At 47.1% G+C, this 18,249-nt stretch overlaps 1 protein-coding gene across 6 annotated transcripts in view; it reads left to right on the forward strand.

Moving 5' to 3' along the window:
* Positions 1–5,644, forward strand: part of TUFT1 (tuftelin 1) — a 28,753-nt gene extending 23,109 nt beyond the window's left edge. For all 6 annotated transcript variants that reach the window (XM_036342541.1, XM_036342543.1, XM_036342546.1 and 3 more), the window contains 4 exons: positions 1,473–1,578; positions 2,300–2,383; positions 3,235–3,335; positions 3,920–5,644. In XM_036342541.1, coding sequence (XP_036198434.1) covers positions 1,473–1,578; positions 2,300–2,383; positions 3,235–3,335; positions 3,920–3,983 — 355 coding nt within the window. In that variant the 3' untranslated portion in view covers positions 3,984–5,644. The remainder of the gene's footprint in view (positions 1–1,472; positions 1,579–2,299; positions 2,384–3,234; positions 3,336–3,919) is intronic.
* The last annotated feature ends 12,605 nt before the right edge of the window (positions 5,645–18,249 follow it).

An 18,249-nucleotide genomic window follows, 5' to 3' on the forward strand; every position in this document is an offset into this window, starting at 1 on the left:
AGGGCGGGCCGTGCAGCCTGGAGCTCCCAGGGTGGCCAGACCTGGGGAAGAGGCTGGTGCTGACGTCAGATCTTCCAGCTCTGACTCACCGTGTGCCAGCTCAGGTGGGCCCCGCCCAGGGAGAGACTGTGTGGGAAGCTGCCATCTCTGGGAGTTCATTTTCCATGGAATAACCACCTCAAGATAAGGGTTTTGTTTTGAGAGCCAAGGTCAAGAGCTGGAAAAGCATCTGTCGTTGCAGCACATGCTCCCACAGGCTATTTCCCTAGATGTGGATGGGGGGTTGTTACACCACAGTGTCCTCCCCCAAGAACAACAACTGACTAAACTATTTGAGGGTAAAATCGAGTAACTTCCTCACAAGCTGTGCTGACGAAAAATACAACATAGGGGATTTCTGAGACCCTTTCCACTGCGAGGTTAGAGGGGTTTGCATATTCCCTCCTATCAGCGGGGATTGGAGGTCTCAGACCAGGGGAACCTACAGAGCAAATATTGGGCCATTCTGGACTTTCAAGAATTGATGAATAAGATCTCCAATAGTAAATCAAATTCAGCATCAGCATATTGGGTCTGATCTTCATTGTATGAGTTGGACCTTTTTAAGTTCAACAGACATGACCTGAAGGGCCTTCTAAGGAATTCCAGGATTAAGAGACACGATCCTGCCTTCTTGGACACCTCAGTCTGCTGTGGCATTTTCTCTCATTGGGATAACCACAAAAGGCTACTGAGAGGGTGGAAACTGGAGAGCTGAGGGTGGACACTTAGAATGTTTGAAATTAGGAAGGATGTTGGGGGCCTCCGATTACATTGTACTCCACCCCCATAACTGCTGTCCTTCTAACAGCAGGCACTTGTCTGCTTCCTCCGGCAAAACCGGAGAGAATGGGCACCAGAATGCTTTCGAGGCTAAGCTCTGAGATGCTCTCCCAGCCGCCTGACCGTGGGGGATCTTGGCCGAGTTTGCTCAGCAGGTGCAAAGGAAACAGCAGTGTCTAGGAATCGGGAGACTTAGGAACAGACTTGTAGAAAAGGCTTTACGGATCCTCCAATATGTTCTCCTTCTGGATACAGAATGCCTGCCACCAGCTTGATGGTGTTGGGTGCCATAATCCCAGCTCCTGCTTGATTCCTTCCAGGAATGAGGCGCTCACTACACACACGGCTGTCCAATTCTGGCAGCTTTAATGCTGAGAACGTCTTCCTTGGAACACCTATCCACTGGTTCTGGTTTTGCCCTCTAGAACTCTCCAGAATGACTTACCACTTCTCACCTCTCTGTGCCTCAGTTTCCTCATTTGGGCTACAGGATCTCTAGTGACACTGCCAATGTGACGTTCCCCCACCCACTTCTAGGGCAGACCACTGCGGAGTCGGGCAGAGGGGACCCTGAGCCCAGGGCTCTTCCTGGGACTGGGTGGACAAAAGATCTTTCCGCCTTGCCTCAGCCTCCTGCTCTCTATCCCCAGGGCTGCTAACCTGGAAAAGGAAGTGGCTGGGTTGCGGGAGAAGATCCACCACTTGGATGACATGCTGAAGAGCCAGCAGCGGAAGGTCCGGCAAATGATAGAGCAGGTAAGCAGGGCCGGCCCTTCCTGCCGTGGGTTGCCCCCTCTGGAAGTCACTGCGTTGAGTCAAGCCCCACTTGCCTGTCAAGTCTATGCTTTTATTAATTTATTCTCCTGGGGGGCTTGGCTTAGATTCGTAAGTAATCCATAAAACACATTTCTGCTCCCAAGTCACAATAAACTCGCTTATTTGTGTGCGGAGTATCAAACCTGCACCTCATGGCGGCCTTTCTGCTTCCCCCAGCTGAGCGGGAGGGTGGCATACCAGGATATGCCGATTTGCAGAATTGTTTTGTGAACTTAAGAGCCCTACACGGCCGGGCATGTCTGCTGCACGTCAGCTCCATGAGGGCCAGGCCTTTTCTGCTTTGTTCCCTGCTGTTTCCTGTTGTCTGCAATGGGGCCTGCCATATAGTAAGCACTCAATACATATTTCTTAAATGAGTAAAGAAGTTGTATTTCCCAAAGGCAAATGGAATGGTTTTGGAATCATCTATTATTTGGGGATGTCAGGATGGTGTTCCCCTCACCTCCCTACCCTACACCTGGGATAATCCAGAGTTTAATATGACTGAAACGAGGCTTTTATAGAAAAACCAAGCCAGTCACGTGAAGGCCGCAGACTCTGCCTTGGGTCTCTGCTGGCTGCCCTGGCAGCGGGGTGAAGTTCGGTGAGTGTGTCATGAGTCGTTTTGAAATGAGCTCCGGTGTCTCCCACATCTTTGCAGCTCCAGAATTCCAAAGCTGTGATCCAGTCAAAGGACACAAGCATCCAGGAGCTCAAGGAGAAGATGGCCTACCTGGAAGCAGAGGTGCGTGCGCTGGGCAGCCCCAGGGAGGGAGAGGGGCTGGGGGGCGGGGGTCTTGTCTAGCGGCTGCCCGGAGGCGAGTATCTGGGATGACAGGTTCAGCTGAGTAAGCAATTTCTGAGAACCTTCAGGGAATCAGTGGTAAACCTGTCCCCACTCTGAAGAGCTATGTCATCGTGGTACAAGCCCCGCGTCCTGGCAGCACGGAGGCAAGCCCTTCATCCTGCCCGTGGGCTTAGCCGCGGAGCTGACAGCAGAGCAGGGCTTTGAAGGAGGAGGGATTCTCTGGGGGAGTCTCTCCATGGCCAAGGTGATGGGCTCGAGTAGCTAATGAGTGCTCCCTAGTATGACTTCCGCCTTACCCAGAGCCTCCCCTGTCCATCGACTACCTGAAGGTTGCTTTGCAGCCACCGGGTGAAATTCCCTTGTGGCAGGAGATATAAAAAGACATGGAAGAGACAGGATTGTTGATCTTCAGAGAGTTTGCAGTCTAGAGTTATATAATACATTTTTTAAAAGACCTCAGAATACTTTATGGATTAACATATCAACCAGGGCAAGTAGAGATCTCAACTGACTCCAGGAAATTATATACAGGAAATGTACAGGGAGGAGATACAGGAAATGGTCAGTGGGGCACAGAGCTATTGAGAGAACACTCCTCAGGGAAGGGGGCTGGAGTGATTACTGGAGGACAGAGTGATCTGGATTGGGTCCCCCTGGGGGTGGTTCCATGGCAGGGGCGGGGGCGACAGCAGCACCAGCACAGAGGTGGAGAGACCAGAACGAGTTGGTTAAGTGATGAGTGGCAAGCCAGAAGCAGGCGAATTCTAACCTCACAACGTGTGTCACAGAATTTAGAGATGCACGACCGGATGGAACACCTGATAGAGAAGCAGGTCAGTCACGCCAACTTCAGCACCCAGACCTGGGCCAAGACCGAGAATCTGGGCAGGTGAGTGGGCGTCGTGGAGTGGGGCCGGGGAGGAAGTGAAGGGAAGGGGGACAGAGCTGTGACAAGCCTGTAGTGCTAAGGCAAGGACAAGGCTCTCTCAAATCCCAGTGTGTTCTCTCAGTCTCTAATCGGACCCATTCTCCACCCAAACCATTTTCTGACCAGGTTAGAGCTACCAAGACCCCCAGGAGGCCAGCGGGTAGCTAATGGAGGTGTCTGAACCCTCTGAAATTGTATGCAAAAATGTGGATGTGTAATATGTGCATATTTCTAGGGAGAAAGCCTTTTTCCCTCAAAGGATGCACAAAAAAGCCCTAGACTTTGAATAAAATCAAGAATCACAGCTATACCCACTTCTCAGTTGTTGAGCTGCCCCCTCTCTCTTCATCACCCCTGCCCCCAGACCACAGTCCCCCCCAAGTCTTCCCTTAGTTGTCACTGACAGTGACTGTCCCAAAGCATTTGGAACCCAGGAGCTCAGCCGGCGCTGAAGTGTAGGATTCCAGAGACGAATGTAGTGGAAGGGCAGCTCTGTGCGGGGCGGGCAGCAACCCTGGACTCAGTGTCTCCCATTTTCTTTTCAGCGTTAGGATAGCCAAGCCCCCCAGCCCTAAGCCCATGCCTCTCATCCGAGTGGTGGAAACATGAGCTGAGGAGGAGGAGGATGCTGTTGCTGCTGCCTCTCGCCTGTGGAGAAACTCTGGCGCCACCCCTGTTGGCCGTGAGCACTGACTTTGACTTCCTGACGGTTCCCTGGCTGCCCTCAGGGCTTGGGGCTGTGGCCCGCGTCTGAGCGCCTGTCCTCGGTTTGCTGGGTGGATAGAGGATGAGCGCCTCCTCTGGACACTGCAGCCCTTGGCGGACAGGATCCTGCTGGCAGGAGCCAGGGCGGCACCCTTATCCCTGTAGTTACTGTTTTTCTCTTAGCAGAGCCTCCCTTCTGCTGTAGACTGGGCTCAGCTGCCCCGGGCCCTCGGCCAGTCGGGAGAAGTGAAGAGATGACAAGATTTGCCTCAGCTCTGGAAGGTGGAGACCCAGATGTTGGACAGTGTCCCGGGGGACCAAGTTCCTCACAAAACACAGCGCAGTTCTTAGCAACAGACTGTTTTTCTACCAATTCCACCCTCAGCCCATGCTGACCCGGGTCTCCTTCAGCTTCGACTGGCCAGCCTGTCTTTCTGGGGAGAAGGGGATGTACACTCAGGGTGTAGCTTTGAGCAGAAGGATTGTGTAGGGCCACAGACAGTTCCGTGTGACTTCTCTGCTTCGAAGACTCCCAAAATCTCTTAGGGATTCCCCTAAGATGTGGTACAAGGTACACCTCAGTCATCTTGACTGACTTGGAGCTTAAGATCTATTTTCACTGGGTTATTATCAATCTCAGCGAGACTCTCATTGTATTTATTTTGCTAAGTTATTGGTGTTTTTGCTTATATCTCACAACTGATTCAGTAACTGAGTTCTACAGCCTTCTCTTGCGATGTTTGGATTGGCTCGACGCTGGGAAAAGTGTTCCCACTGGACTTCATCTCAGAACGACATTGTTATAAATCTTTCTCTTTCCTCTACCGGCTTCTTACCCCTTCCTCCCCAACACCTGATCTCTGCCTCAGGAAGGCAAGTATATTCGCCCTGAGACATCAGGTCTGGATGTATCTTTGGGGGAAGAGGGTGATCAGGACTCTTGGGGAGGAATTGAATTCTTTTCCGAACCCCTCTACACCCCTCTGCTTCCTGTGGGTCTGTTGTCCTGGCTCTGAACGACTCTGCCACTGTAGTGTTTTGGTTAGGGCTCCTCCTGTAGCATCAAGAGGGAGAAAAGCATCAGTGGCACTACAGGGCACAGAAAAATAAAACACAAACGTAGATGAAGTCTTTAGGTTCTATTTGGTTCAAGACCAGAAGCCTAAGTCTGGGTGTTTCTGGGTGTCGTTCTGGCTTTGTCTATATTGGTGTTCTGGTTTCTTCGTGCAGTTTCTTCATTGGTAAAACCAAGGGTGTAGCCCTGGTTCAGTGGATTGAGTGTCATCCCATGCACCAAGAGGTTGCTGGTTTGATTCCCAGTCAGGGCATATGCCCGAGTGGTGCGCTCGATCCCCAGTGCTTCTGTAGCATCAGTATTTCTATCATCTCTCCCTCTCCCTTCCTCTCTCTCTAAAAAAAAATCAATAATAACATATTTTAAAATAAATAAATAAAACAAACCAGGGGATCAGACTGGTTGATTTCCATGGGCCTTTTCGGTTCTTATCTTTTTTCCTGTGCTATCTTCTTTGTATGGTGAGTTTAATAAATTATGTTCATGTGTCTCTCTGAGCTCCTGGCCTGATTTCTTTTCACTTGCAAGAAGGATGAGGCACTCTCAGTGCCTCTTGAAGACGGCCTTGTTGACCACTTCTGGGAGGTGTGGTCCAGACCTCCAAACCCTGTGGTGTGAGGGTTTGGTGGCATTCAGAGGAGTTAAAATGTCCCCGATAAGCAGCTCCACATCGTGGCCTGAGTCCTCGTTATAAGGTCAACTTTACCTTTGACCCTGCCTGGGGTGGTGGCCTTGTGGGATACTAGGCCAGTGTGCCTTTAATTGGAAAAGAACTGGTCAGAGGCGGAGATCCTGTGATAGGGACTTACCAATCAGCACTGGAGGTAGCTGAGTAACCACGTCTTCTGCGAAATGAAAAGCAGTCTGGCTACTGCTATTTAAGGGTTTAGTTTTTGGCCATCTCTGAGCATCATTCATTTAGTCCAGTGATGGCGAACCTATGACACGCCTGTCAGAGGTGACACGCGAACTCATTTTTTTGGTTGATTTTTCTTTGTTAAATGGCATTTAAACATATAAAATAAATATCAAAAATATAAGTCTTTGTTTTACTATGGTTGCAAATATCAAAAAATTTCTATATGTGACACAGCACCAGAGTTAAGTTAGGGTTTTTCAAAATGCTGACACGCCGAGCTCAAAAGGTTTGCCATCACTGATTAGTCCAGTGATCTTTTTCTTTCTGCCAAGAAAGTAGTTGACTGCAGGGCCCAATGGGGACATAGCTGAATTTACATGAATCTCTGGACCAAAGAAACTGGAAATGCAACCCTCTTCATCCCTGGCCATTTCCTTTCTAGCCCCCTTTCTCCTTCAACTGAAAGAATGTAAATTTTTCTTGGCGCCTTTTTTCCTCTTTCTACTTCCCAGGTAATTCATACCCCAGGTTTCAGAAAGGACTAGAAACCTGATCCAGACCTGCGTTTGTCTTCTGACAGGCCCAGTTCACTTTCTCTAGTAGCCTGGCTTGGCATGGGCATATCTATCTAGGCTGTGCTTGTTTTCAGAATGTGAAGAGGGTGGAAGCAGGGTGGGGTGGCCTAAGGTGCCAAGAGGACTTGTCAGGCTGGAGGGTGGCGGGAGTGAGTGACTGTCATACAGGAAGGGGTGGCTCTCGACCTGGGCCTCAGGGCTTGGTGGGATAAGCAGAGATCCCAGTTGGAGATAGTTAAGTTCTGGAGACACTCGGAGACTAGAATCCACACTGAGAGTTTCCTTGGATTTAAAAAAAAAAAAAGTGCCTCTGGTGTGTATTTCCTAGAGTTTAGATCAGTGGTTCTCAACCTTCCTAATGCCGCGACCCTTTAATACAGTTCCTCATGTTGTGGTGACCCCCAATTTCATTGTTACAAACTGAACATAATTAAAGCATAGTGATTAATCACAAAAACAATATGTAACTCTATATGTGTTTTCCGATGGTCTTAGGCGACCCCTGTGAAAGGGTCGTTCGACCCCCAAAGGGGTCGAGACTCACAGGTTGAGAACCGCTGGTTTAGCTGTATCACCACCAAAAGGAGCAGGGGCTTGCCACAGAGGCTAAGGAGGGCCTTTGGGAGGAGTGAGTAGTGGAGGGAAAGGTAGTTTACATCCTGCAACCTTTCCAATTGGAGATGGAGGAAGGATGGGGACCAGAGGAGAATGAGGTAAGGCACAGGGCCCAGGCAGTGTATGAGGAAGTGGCTCCTGACTTCAGTGGCCCCTCTATGGCCCTATTAGGCCAACTCTTCTGTGCCTCTTGGACATTCCGTGGAGGGAGATTGAGCCTGGCTTCCTGGGACCTTTGCCATGAAGGCCAGGTTCTCCGAGCTGGGTGCTGAGAGCTGCCCAGACACGCAGCCATCCGCAGCCTCCTGTAAACCTAAACCGGGAGCTCCGGCTCCCGTGGGAAAAGCAGCTCACCTCCGGAGCTACTGCTCCTGTCCTCCCACCTCTCCTTTGCTCCCCTCCCCCGAACAGAGGGACCCCGATGGGGACATGGTACGTCAACCAGAGGGGGCATCGGGACATTTCAGAAACGAACTTTCTAAAGCCAGAAGTGGATTTGCTCCCTTTCATCTCTATTTAGAAAACCTTTCGCTATGAAATGTTCCAAGATTTACTCTGGAAAGATGCTCTGACATGATCATTTGACCGGGGAGGGTAATGCCCCCTGGGGAAGAAAAGGCTGCCTTCCCTCCTTAATCAGCTCTTCAAATTGTGTTGCTGCTATTCGTGGGTCCTCTAATAATCCGTGGGTTCCCCCCGTCTTTCCCCTCCGCTCCTCAGGGCCAAGCGTTGTGGAGCTTGGGCCTGAGCTCGTCCAGGCTCTGTCCCAACAGTAGATGTTAGCCTAGGGCCGCTGGCCTCTTTTCCACGCTTCAATTTAGGACTCGAGCTTTGCAAGGAGAAATTGTTTCCTGTCGTCCCTGTCCCAATTCCAAGTGCCATGGCCTTGAAACTCAAAGTTGGAGACCCAAACATCCTGTAGCACCCTCCTTTCTCCAAGGAAAATCCTCATCGAGGCTGAGGCTAAAGGAGATGTTTTTGAAAGGTGAGCCATTTCAGCTCCGTGTGCTCTGTGGGTTGGCAGGGAGATCTACTTTGAACTCTAAAAAGTGTGTGGCCTTTCTGCCGGAATCTTCCCCTGGAACCCTCTGGCACCTGGGGTTGAGGGTAGATGGTGGCAAGGTAATTAATTTCCTGGCAGGGTGTTGGTGGCCAAGTCTTACACCGTAGGATCTCAGACAGCTGAGGGCAAGGAAGTCATTCGTCCTCAGGACTTTATCAATTCGGGGCCAATTATACGCCTAGGCCTTGCCTCCCTCCCTCTTGCTAGTGTTCCAGGCCCAAACTTGCATATGTCTGCAGGAGTTTGGGGACCCTTCTATCTGTATTATGTCTATGTGTGCTTGTGTGTGAACTGGCCAGCTGTATAAAATATATTATTGAGGGGGGAAATTTTCGAAAAACACTGGTGTTTAGGAAAAACTTTTTTTTTTTTTAACCTGTGTGTCTCCTGTTCTTACTACTCACACAGAAACACTTCTGAATATGTGCAGCCTCTTTCTCCGCACCAAGCCATTCTCTGGGACACCAGCTGGGAGTCCTACAGTTTTACTCAATTCTGACCTGGAGATAGTGTCAGACCCCACAGGTTAATGACTCAGTCCCACAGACTGCCCCCACCCCCAACTTCAGACCCCATTGCAAGGAGAAGGTCGCCAGGTTACCCACTACTTCTGTCCAACTTGGCTACAAATCGGAGGTTCCCATGCTCCCTCCTTCCTCCGACTGATTAATTTGCTAGCGAGGCTCACAGAGCTCAGGGCGACACATTGACCAGCTTATTAAGGGACCTGATAAAGGATACAGGTGGACATCAGATGAAGAGATAAATAAGTGAGGTCTGGGAGGGTCCGGGGTGCAGGAGCTTCACTCCCTGTGGGATCGGCCTGTGTCACCTTCCCGATGTGGATGTGTTCACCAACTCGGAAGCTCTCTAACCCTCATGCTGTTGGGGTTTTCGGGAGGCTTCCGCATGTAGGCGTGATCAACGAGTAACTCCGTTTCCAGGCCCTCTCCCTCTCTGGAGGATAGGGGGTGGGGCTGCAAATTCCAAGGTTCTAATCATGGCTTGGTCTTTTTGGTGACCAGCCCCCATCCAGAGCCCACCCAGAGTCTCCTCAATGAAAGATGCTCCTACTGCCCTATGACTTAAATTACAAGGGTTTTAGGAGCTCTGTGTCAGAAACCAGGGGCAGAGACCGATCTGTAGTTTTTCTATTATTCCACAACTGGTTTATAGCACAAACCTTGACTAAGTCCTATTCAGTCTCTCTCACTCTTCAGTGATTCAGGCTAGAAATTTTTATTTTCTTTTTAATCCTCACCCGAGGATGTTTTTATTGATTTTTTTTTTTTTTTTTTTTTTTTTTAAAGAGAGAAGAAAGGAAAGAGAAAGGGAGAGAGAGAGAGAAACATCAATTGGTTGCGCTGACCAGGAATCAAACCCACAACTTTTGCTGTATGGGACGACGCTCTAACCAACTGAGCCAACTGGCCAGGGCTCAGGCTAGAATGTTTAAAGTCATCTCTGACTATTCTTTTCATTCCTTTGTCCCTTATATCCCGCTTGTCAACATATCCTAATGTTTCCTCTTTTGAAATCTCTCTCAGACTTGCCCCTTTCCATGTTCACAGCCTTGTCTTAGACGGCCTTTAAGCTTGGATTACCATGAAGCCAGTCCTCACTGGTTCCTCACCTTCTGGTCTAACCTGCCCCAAATCTACCCTCCTCACCGCTGTCATTTGAATCTTCCCCAAATACTGTTGTCACACTATCCGTTGGGGTTGTTTATCCAGGACAAAGGAAGGCTGAGGGAAAACTTGATAGCAGTCGGCCAAGGAATGGAAATTTGTCCTGTGGAGGGACCAGCAGTTTTACTTGTCTAACTCCAGAGGTCATAACTCAGACCTGTAGGGGGTCAGCTCAGAAAACCAGAATGCCTTGACAATTAGTGTCAACTGGACAGTCGTCAAGTTAGCAAGTTTCCCTATATACCCCCATAACAGCCCAATTAGAAAACAACCTAAAATAGAAAATCCGCAGAAATAACCTTTATTTGAAGGTGAATGATCTAAGTGAAGAAAACAACCAGATTTTGTTGAGAAATATGGGAAAAATTCAAGAAGAAAAACTTCCCTGGGTGGCAAAGTTAAAATTGTAAAGATGTCAATTCCTCCTTGATTTATTTTTAGGCTTCGTGTAATTACAGTAAAAATCACAATAGAGTCTTTTTAGAATTGGACATAATTATTTTTAAATTCATCTGGAAGAATAAACAGGGAAGATGGCAAAGAAAATTTTGAAGATGGCTTAATTGGGAGCAGGAAAAAGACCCCAAAAACATTATCCAGTTTATACATCAATTTAACAGATTGGCTAGGCAGAAATAGACCCAATTTCATATAAGCATTTTAAAAGAACAAAAGAAGCATTGCAACTAGTCGGGGGAAACGCATTAGAACAGTTGGTCGAGATGTTAAAAACCAAAACCGAAACCTCTAACCTCAAACTGTACACCTAAATAAATTCTAGGTAAAGTAAATAATACAATTTAACTGTAGAGAAACTAGAAGAAAATACAATTGAATATCTACTCTGAGAGGAGCTCCATTTAGAATTTTAGTATTAAAGGTCATGAAGCTATATGTCAACTATATCTCAAAAAATAAAGGTCATGAAGGGAAATATTTTAGTTCATAAAAATGTAAAACTTCTGGGTTAAAACACGAAAGAAGGTCAAGCGAATAAGGATTATTAGTGGTAAATATGAGGAAGAGGCAACATTTTTATTGAAAAAAATCAAACAAATTGATAAAAAAAAAATACTAAATTCCTTCTAGATCACGATCAGGGTAAGAGTTTATATTCTTGCTCTGGCTGGTTTGGTTCAGTTGTAAAGTTTGCTGGTTTGATTCCTGGTCAGGGCACATTCCTGGGTTGCGGGTTCAATCCCTGGTTGGGGCCCATGCAGGAGGCAACAGATTGATATTTGTTTCTCTCTTTCTCTCTCTCTCTCTCTCCCTCTCCCTCCTTCTCTCTATAAAATCAGTTTTAAAAGAAAATAGTTCATATATTTTCACCTACATGTATTTATTAAGCACCTACTCTGTGCAGCAGTAAGCAAAACAAGTGTGATCCTGCCTTCGTAGCCCTTTAGTTAGGTGGGATGATGTGGGTTACAAGTCAGAGAGAATACAACTCCAATTGGCTTAAGCAATAGAGGATCAATTTTACTGGCTCAGATGACAGAAGCGTCTAGAGACGCTCTGGGCTCAGGTGAGCCTTCGTAGAGCACTTTGAGGTCTTACCTAAGACCCAGTTTTGTTCCATTTCTTCTCCCTGCACAAGAGGCTGTTGCAGTGCTGAGAATGGTGTAAAATGGGAAACGTATCCTACAATCGAGCGATGGCTAAGCACATTTCAGATGCAGCCGTTCTGGAACATTCCACATTCACTGCAACCGGCCTTTCTGAAGATGATGTCGCCTCAGGGGATTGTGCTTAGAATGTTAAGTGAAAAAAGTAGGACACATAATTTTATGGACACTTATTACAGCTTTGAGAAAGAAAAACTGTTTCTAAAAAGGCTAGAAAGAACTACATCTCTCACACTTGTCAGAATGGCTATTATCAAAAAATCAACAAATGACAAGTGGCGAGGATGTGGAGAAAAGGGAACTGTTGGTGGGAATGTAAATTGGTGCAACCACTGTGGGAAAGAGTTCCTCAAAAAATTAAAATTAGAGCTGTTCCACTTCTGGGTATTTATTCAAAGAAAATGAAAACACTCATTTGCAAAGATATATGCAGCCCTATCATCATTGCAGTGTTACTCACAATAGCCAAGATATGGAAGCAACCTAGGAGTCCATCGACGGATGATTGGATAAAGAAGATGTGGTACATATATACGATGGAATATTATTCATCAATAAAAAAGTGAAATCTTGCCATTTGCAACAACATGGATGGACCTAGATGATATTATGCTAAGTGAAATAAGTCAGACATAAAAAGACAAATGCTGTATGATTTTACTTACATGTGGAATCTAAAAACCCCCACAAAAGAACAACACAAACAAAACAGAAACAGACTCCTAGATACAGAGAACAAACTGATGTTTGCCACTAGGGAAGGGACTGGGGGATGGGTGAAAAAGGTGAAGGGGATTAAGAGGTACAAACTCCCAGTTACAAAATAAGTCACGGGGATGTAATTTACAGCATGGGGAATCTAGTCAATAATGCAATAACTTTACGGTGCCAGATGGTTACTAAACTTACCACATCATAAGGTATATAAGTGTAGACACACTATGTTGTATACCTGAAACTAATATAATATTGTATATAATATTGTATGTCAACTATCTATCTATATAAAACCCTAATATACAAATAGACCGAATGGCAGAACAACTGAACAACCGGTGCCTATGACGTGTGCTGACCACCAGGAGGCACACCCAGAACATGGCGGGCATCGGCTGCAGTGGGATGGTGGAGCAGGTGAGCTGAGGGCGCCAGACCAAGGCAGGGCACCAGTCACTGTCATCTGGGCGAGCTTCTGGTGGTTACTGAAAATTCTTTGCTCCCGTGCACCGTGGTCCCACCTGGTACTCGCTCCTGCTGCCAGCGCCAGCCCTGCTCGCACCCACTGCTGGCTCTGGCCCCAATCGCTCTGCGCCCGCCATCAGTGGGTGTGAGCAGGGTGGCACTGTCAGTGTGTGGGAGCGGCTGCGGGCAGACAGGACCAGGGGCTGTGGCAGGAGGGGCCAGGCAGGGCATGGAGGATGGGCTGAGACCCGCCCCTGTGCCCACCGCAGCCCACAGTTCCTTTCAAGGTGCACGAATTTGTGCACTGGGCCCCTAGTACTTTAATAAAAAGAATATATTCAATTTTTAAATATACCATAAACTGCTGGGTTACAAAGCCAATGACTGCATATATGTGAGTCAATAATATTATATTTTATTTTAAAAATAAATAAATACAGCTAACTGTTAACCACGTTAGTGAAGTGGAATTTGTTTGTCTGTTTGCTTTTTGTTACCTTTAGTCTTCATTTCCCAAATTCCCTCTGGTGTTCACTCTTCTCTGTCCAGCAGGGCTGTGCTCCCGCACTGCCTGCTGCTCATGCCGATCATTCCTGTCTTTGTGCGTTTGCTGGTGTTATTTACTTCCCCTGGAATGCCTTCCTCTTTTGACCTATTCATCCACTCAATATGTATTGATAATTGATATACCGGTATTGAGCAGCTTATGGAAGATAATGTATATGAAAGCAGTTTGTAAGGTGTTCACAGATGTTAGTGTTATTGTTAGGAGAGAACAAAGAGAAAGAGGAGGAAGAGGGGAAGAAAAACACACCATTATTTGCACAATATTGTGCCAGGTGCTGGGAAGGTCAGGATGGAAAAATAGAGAACAGGGTTGTGGCCCTCCAGCACTTGCAGTCTTGTCGGGTGGGTGGGAGAAAAACCGCCCCGGGGGAGTAGGTGAATGATAATGTGATCATGTAACAGGTGAAATGCTAATACGAGAGAAGCAAATAGCGCTGTGCGAGGAAGTGGGGAGGATGCGGAGTTCCAACCAGGCCCTGAGGATTTGGGCAGGTAGGTCCAAGGAACTGGAGATAAATGTAGAATGTGTGCGGGACAGTGAGTCCCGCTGAAGAATCCTACTGGAAAGTGGGGGGAGGCTAAGGGGACTGAGAGACAAATAAGGTGGGCCTTGCCAGGGGTGTCTGGATTCTAACCTTGAAAGCAACAGATCTCCGTTGGAGTTTTTTAAAAATTAGTATGTGCGTTCCAGAGCGGGCAGGGACCTTCCTTGTTTGTCTTGTTCAACACTGAATCCCGAGTACTTAGAAGAGTGGCGTGTCCCTAGTGTACAGAAGAGTGAAGAGTGATGCCTGGCGCATAGTAGGTGCTTAATAAATATTAGTGAATTGAAGTTGGAATGAATGAATCATAGGAGTGACATGGTAAACTAGGAAGGCTAATCCAAAAGAGGTGGATGGTGTGGATTGAAAAGGTAAAGGAGGGAGCAAAGAGACAAGTGGATAGACTATGAAGACACCTTAGGTACGAAGTAATGAGGAGCTGAGCTGGGCTAATGGCTGCTGACCTGGAAGGAAGGCACTGGTGTGAGTCATTTGGAAAGAACCGAGAGGCCTTTGTGACTGACCAGTTGGATGTAGGAGACGGAGAGGAAAGAATAAACGATAACATCAAAGAAAGTTACTCATGCTTCAAGACTCAGCCTGGATTGCTCTTCCAGGAAGCCTTCCCAGGATTCTCGAGGCCTGCTGTGTGTTTCCTTTCTGAACTCAATTAACACAAATCATCCGTTTCACCCGGTTTTAGGATGTAATAGTTGTAACACTATAATCCAGGCTTTGCATATGTTTGTTTCCCTAACTAGATTGTAAGCTTTGAAGTGTCAGGGACATCGCTAGTCCCCAGAGTGCCTGGCCCTAGTACTGCCACAGAGTAGATGCTTAGTGAGTCCTCATTGATCTAGTAGAAACCCGTATTCTCCTCTGCTGAAGAGGGTGCTCACTCGTTTCTTCCTTCTTTTTTTTAAAAAAAAAAAATTGTTTTAATCTACTCAGTTTGTCTTAGAAAGTGAGGAAGAGGCACATCCTGAGTACTAATATCCTCCCCATGTAAGGGTCAATTCCAACTTTTAGCATTGCCTTCAGCAATAGTTCATTTATTCATTTGTTCTCGTATTTAGTCAGTCATTCAACAAGAGGGGAATAGCGAAGCATACTACACCTTAAGCCAAGGAGTCAGCATGGGCTTTGGATCTTGCTTATAATCTTAGATCTGTCATTTACTGGCCATGCTGGTTTGGAAAAGTTATTTAATCTCTCTCCTCTTTAATTTCCACATCCATAAAATGAAGGCAATGACGTCTACTTAATAACAACGTTTACTGAGTGCTCACAATGTGCCAGGCGCTATCATCTCATTCCCATTTTACAGAGGAGGAAATTGACACATGGGGACAGTAAGGGTGCATAGGTAGGACGTGTAGAGCCAGGACCTGGTCATAGGCAACCCAGTCCCTTATTCTCAGTGCTGTGATTTAATAATTCGCATTTTCAGTGTCTGCTGTGTGCCAGACATGCTACATAGGATCCTTACACATAGTTTTGTGTTGATCACTGCCAGCCACACCTGTGGCTGAGAATAAGGGCTCTGGGACTGGAGTCTCCTAACCAGACCACATTTAGTCAGCCAGTGAACCTGAAAACATGAAGATTTTTAACGTTGGTCAAGTGGAGGAATTACTGCACCGCACATTTCAGCCACAAGAGGGCAGCAGGTCCTCCTTTCCACGTGGCCCCGGAAAGACCAGCAGGCTCTCTCCTCAGGCGTCCCCTGGATCCCTGGAGTTTCCCTGTTGTAAATCACAAACGCACTTCTTTGGCAAAGGGCAGCCAGCCAGGTTGGGGTGAGACCGGGGAGCAGTTCTGCAAATTAAGTCTAGTATCAGAAAGATGAAAGACCAGGACTAAAACGAAATTGGATTCTAAGAAAGTAAATATTTTATGAAAAACTGAAAATATATCCCTGTCCTAGTTTAAGTTGCCTCCGGGCAAGCTGTAAGATGATTTTAAAAACTCATTTGTAAGGCTCCTGTGTTAGACCAGCATTTCCTGGGGTTCTTGCAAAGTTTCAGTTCATTTTGCTCCTGTTCTCAGGAGAGAACTGGTTGTGAAAGTTTCCAGAAAGCTCAGCCAAGCCATACACTATTTTTTTTTTTTTTTTTTTCTGGAGAGGATGAAATAACCAGAATTGTCATGTGTCTACTGAACGAAGAGCATCAGCCTGGGCACCTTCCGGGTATGAAAGGAAGGAGAGGAGGCTCAGTGTGGGTGGTAAGGAGGGCTGGGCGCTGGCCTGGCTTATCCTACCATGATGAGCCCCATTCCCTCCTCTATCAAATATCAGGCTCCGCAGAGTTCTAATCAGCAATCATCGCATTTCAGATCATACAATGGCCCAAAGATTCCCCAATGACCTGTCCAAGGGCCTTTTCAGATACAACCAATCTTGATTCCTTCTAAAGACGGTTCCCATTAGATTACAATCTTACAAAAGACGCAGAACATCCACAGAACAAGAACGCACAGATAGGATCTTCACATAGAAACATGACGTTAGTCACTCACCACCAAGAGGGCTAGAGCTGCCACTTGTTTTCCCCCTCCCCAGGGCGATGGAGGGATGATGATGGGGCGTAAGCTGCTCACTGCCTCACTCCTCCAGCCTCATTCCTGGACCGCTGCCACATGGCCAGTGTTTCCCAAACACACCACGTCTTTCCTTCCCTCTCTGCCTTTGCATATGCTGTTCCCTCTGCCTGGAATTCTTTCCCCTGCCTTATCCTTCTAGCACATTTTTACTCATCCTTCCAAACCCCATTCAAATGACACTGTGTGGTGAAGTCTTTCCCTGGTTCCCCAGACACTCCCCAGAAAATTATTCATCCTTCAGCAGTGTTCCCATAGCAGCTGTTACAAAACTTATCACGCTGTAAAACCATTGTTGTTGTTGTTTTTTTCATATATGCCTCTCCCTTCACCCCGACCCAGGAATTCCTAAAGGGCAGGGGCTGATGATTTATCTCTGTGTCCCCGGTCCTGGCCCAGTGCCGGGCACACGGTGGGTACTCAGTCAATGGCAGCTGAACAGAAATGGATTCCCTTTTCTGGACCCAGCAGGCGGTTTGCAGGGTGACTGACCAGGGTCACCGAACAAAAGAAAATCATTTCTGGAGGGAGCCCTGGTACCAGGAGCTCAATGCGGACGCCTGGTTGCTAACATTCCGTGTTTGTGCACTGGAGGCCATGCATCATTCTCGCTGGACGCCAGTTGCCTAGAATCTATTTTAATTACACATCACAGGTAAGGAGGGGCCTTCTGATAGTGTGATTAAGCTCTGAGATGTGAATTTAAGGGAGTGGTGGGTGCTCCGTGTTAAAAGATCTTCATAATCTATGATATTTTTTGGAAGAGGCTGGAATGAGTAGGTTACATATGAATAGAGACCTTTGATTTCAAGTTTACGTGATAGAACTCAGCTCTGGGCACCAGACATGGGGTGGGGGTGAGGACTTTGGTCAATCCAGGTGGAATTACCTGGCCAGCCATGCAGGGGTGCGGGGACTGGATACAGAGTTGTCGCTTCTCTGCACAGCTCCTCACAGCTTCGCCTCATTTGCGAACATCTGCGAGATCAGTAAATATTAGTACATATGTGTTGGCAGTAAATAGATTCTGCAAGAGCTGCCAACACCCACTGGTGCTCGTGCTTGTCTCTGGATCCGAGTCTCTCTCTGCCTCCTTGTCCCCAAGGCTCTTGGTATGGACGTGGGGAGAGCCAGCTATAGAAGGAGGACTAGGAAACGAAGGACGACAGCTGCAGGTAACCTCCAAGGGGACAGTCCGTGGGGTGGCAGCTGATTCTATTCTGCTCAGGGGGTTTCCTTGCAGGGCATTTTTGGGGGCAGAAAGTCTTGCTCTGCGATTCAGTGAAAACAGTCATGGTTTAAGGAGAAAGGGAGAAATGGAATATGACAGGGAAAGAAGTGATCGATGAGGCTGGGAAAGGGTTACCACCCACTAATTAAAACAGACAAAAGTCCAACATTACAGTTAGTAGCGAGAACCATGAATTTATATTGTACGTTGTCAAGCTTAGAACAATTCCTTTTCTCTATATCTTAAATAGCTTCAGTTTTATTAAAAAAATTTTTTTGGGGTGATAAAATGTACATATAACACAGTGGTTCTCAACCTTCCTAATGCCGTGACCCTTTAATACAGTTCCTCATGTTGTGATGACCCCCAATTTCATTGTTACAAATTGAACATAATTAAAGCATAGTGATTAATCACAAAAACAATATGTAATTATATATGTGTTTTCCAATGGTCTTAGGCGACCCCTGTGAAAGGGTCATTCGACCCCCAAAGGGGTCACGACCCACAGGTTGAGAACCGCTGATATAACATAAAGCCATTTTAA

The sequence above is a fragment of the Myotis myotis genome, unplaced genomic scaffold (assembly GCF_014108235.1).
Source record: "Myotis myotis isolate mMyoMyo1 unplaced genomic scaffold, mMyoMyo1.p scaffold_m19_p_18, whole genome shotgun sequence".
NCBI lineage: Eukaryota > Metazoa > Chordata > Mammalia > Chiroptera > Vespertilionidae > Myotis > Myotis myotis.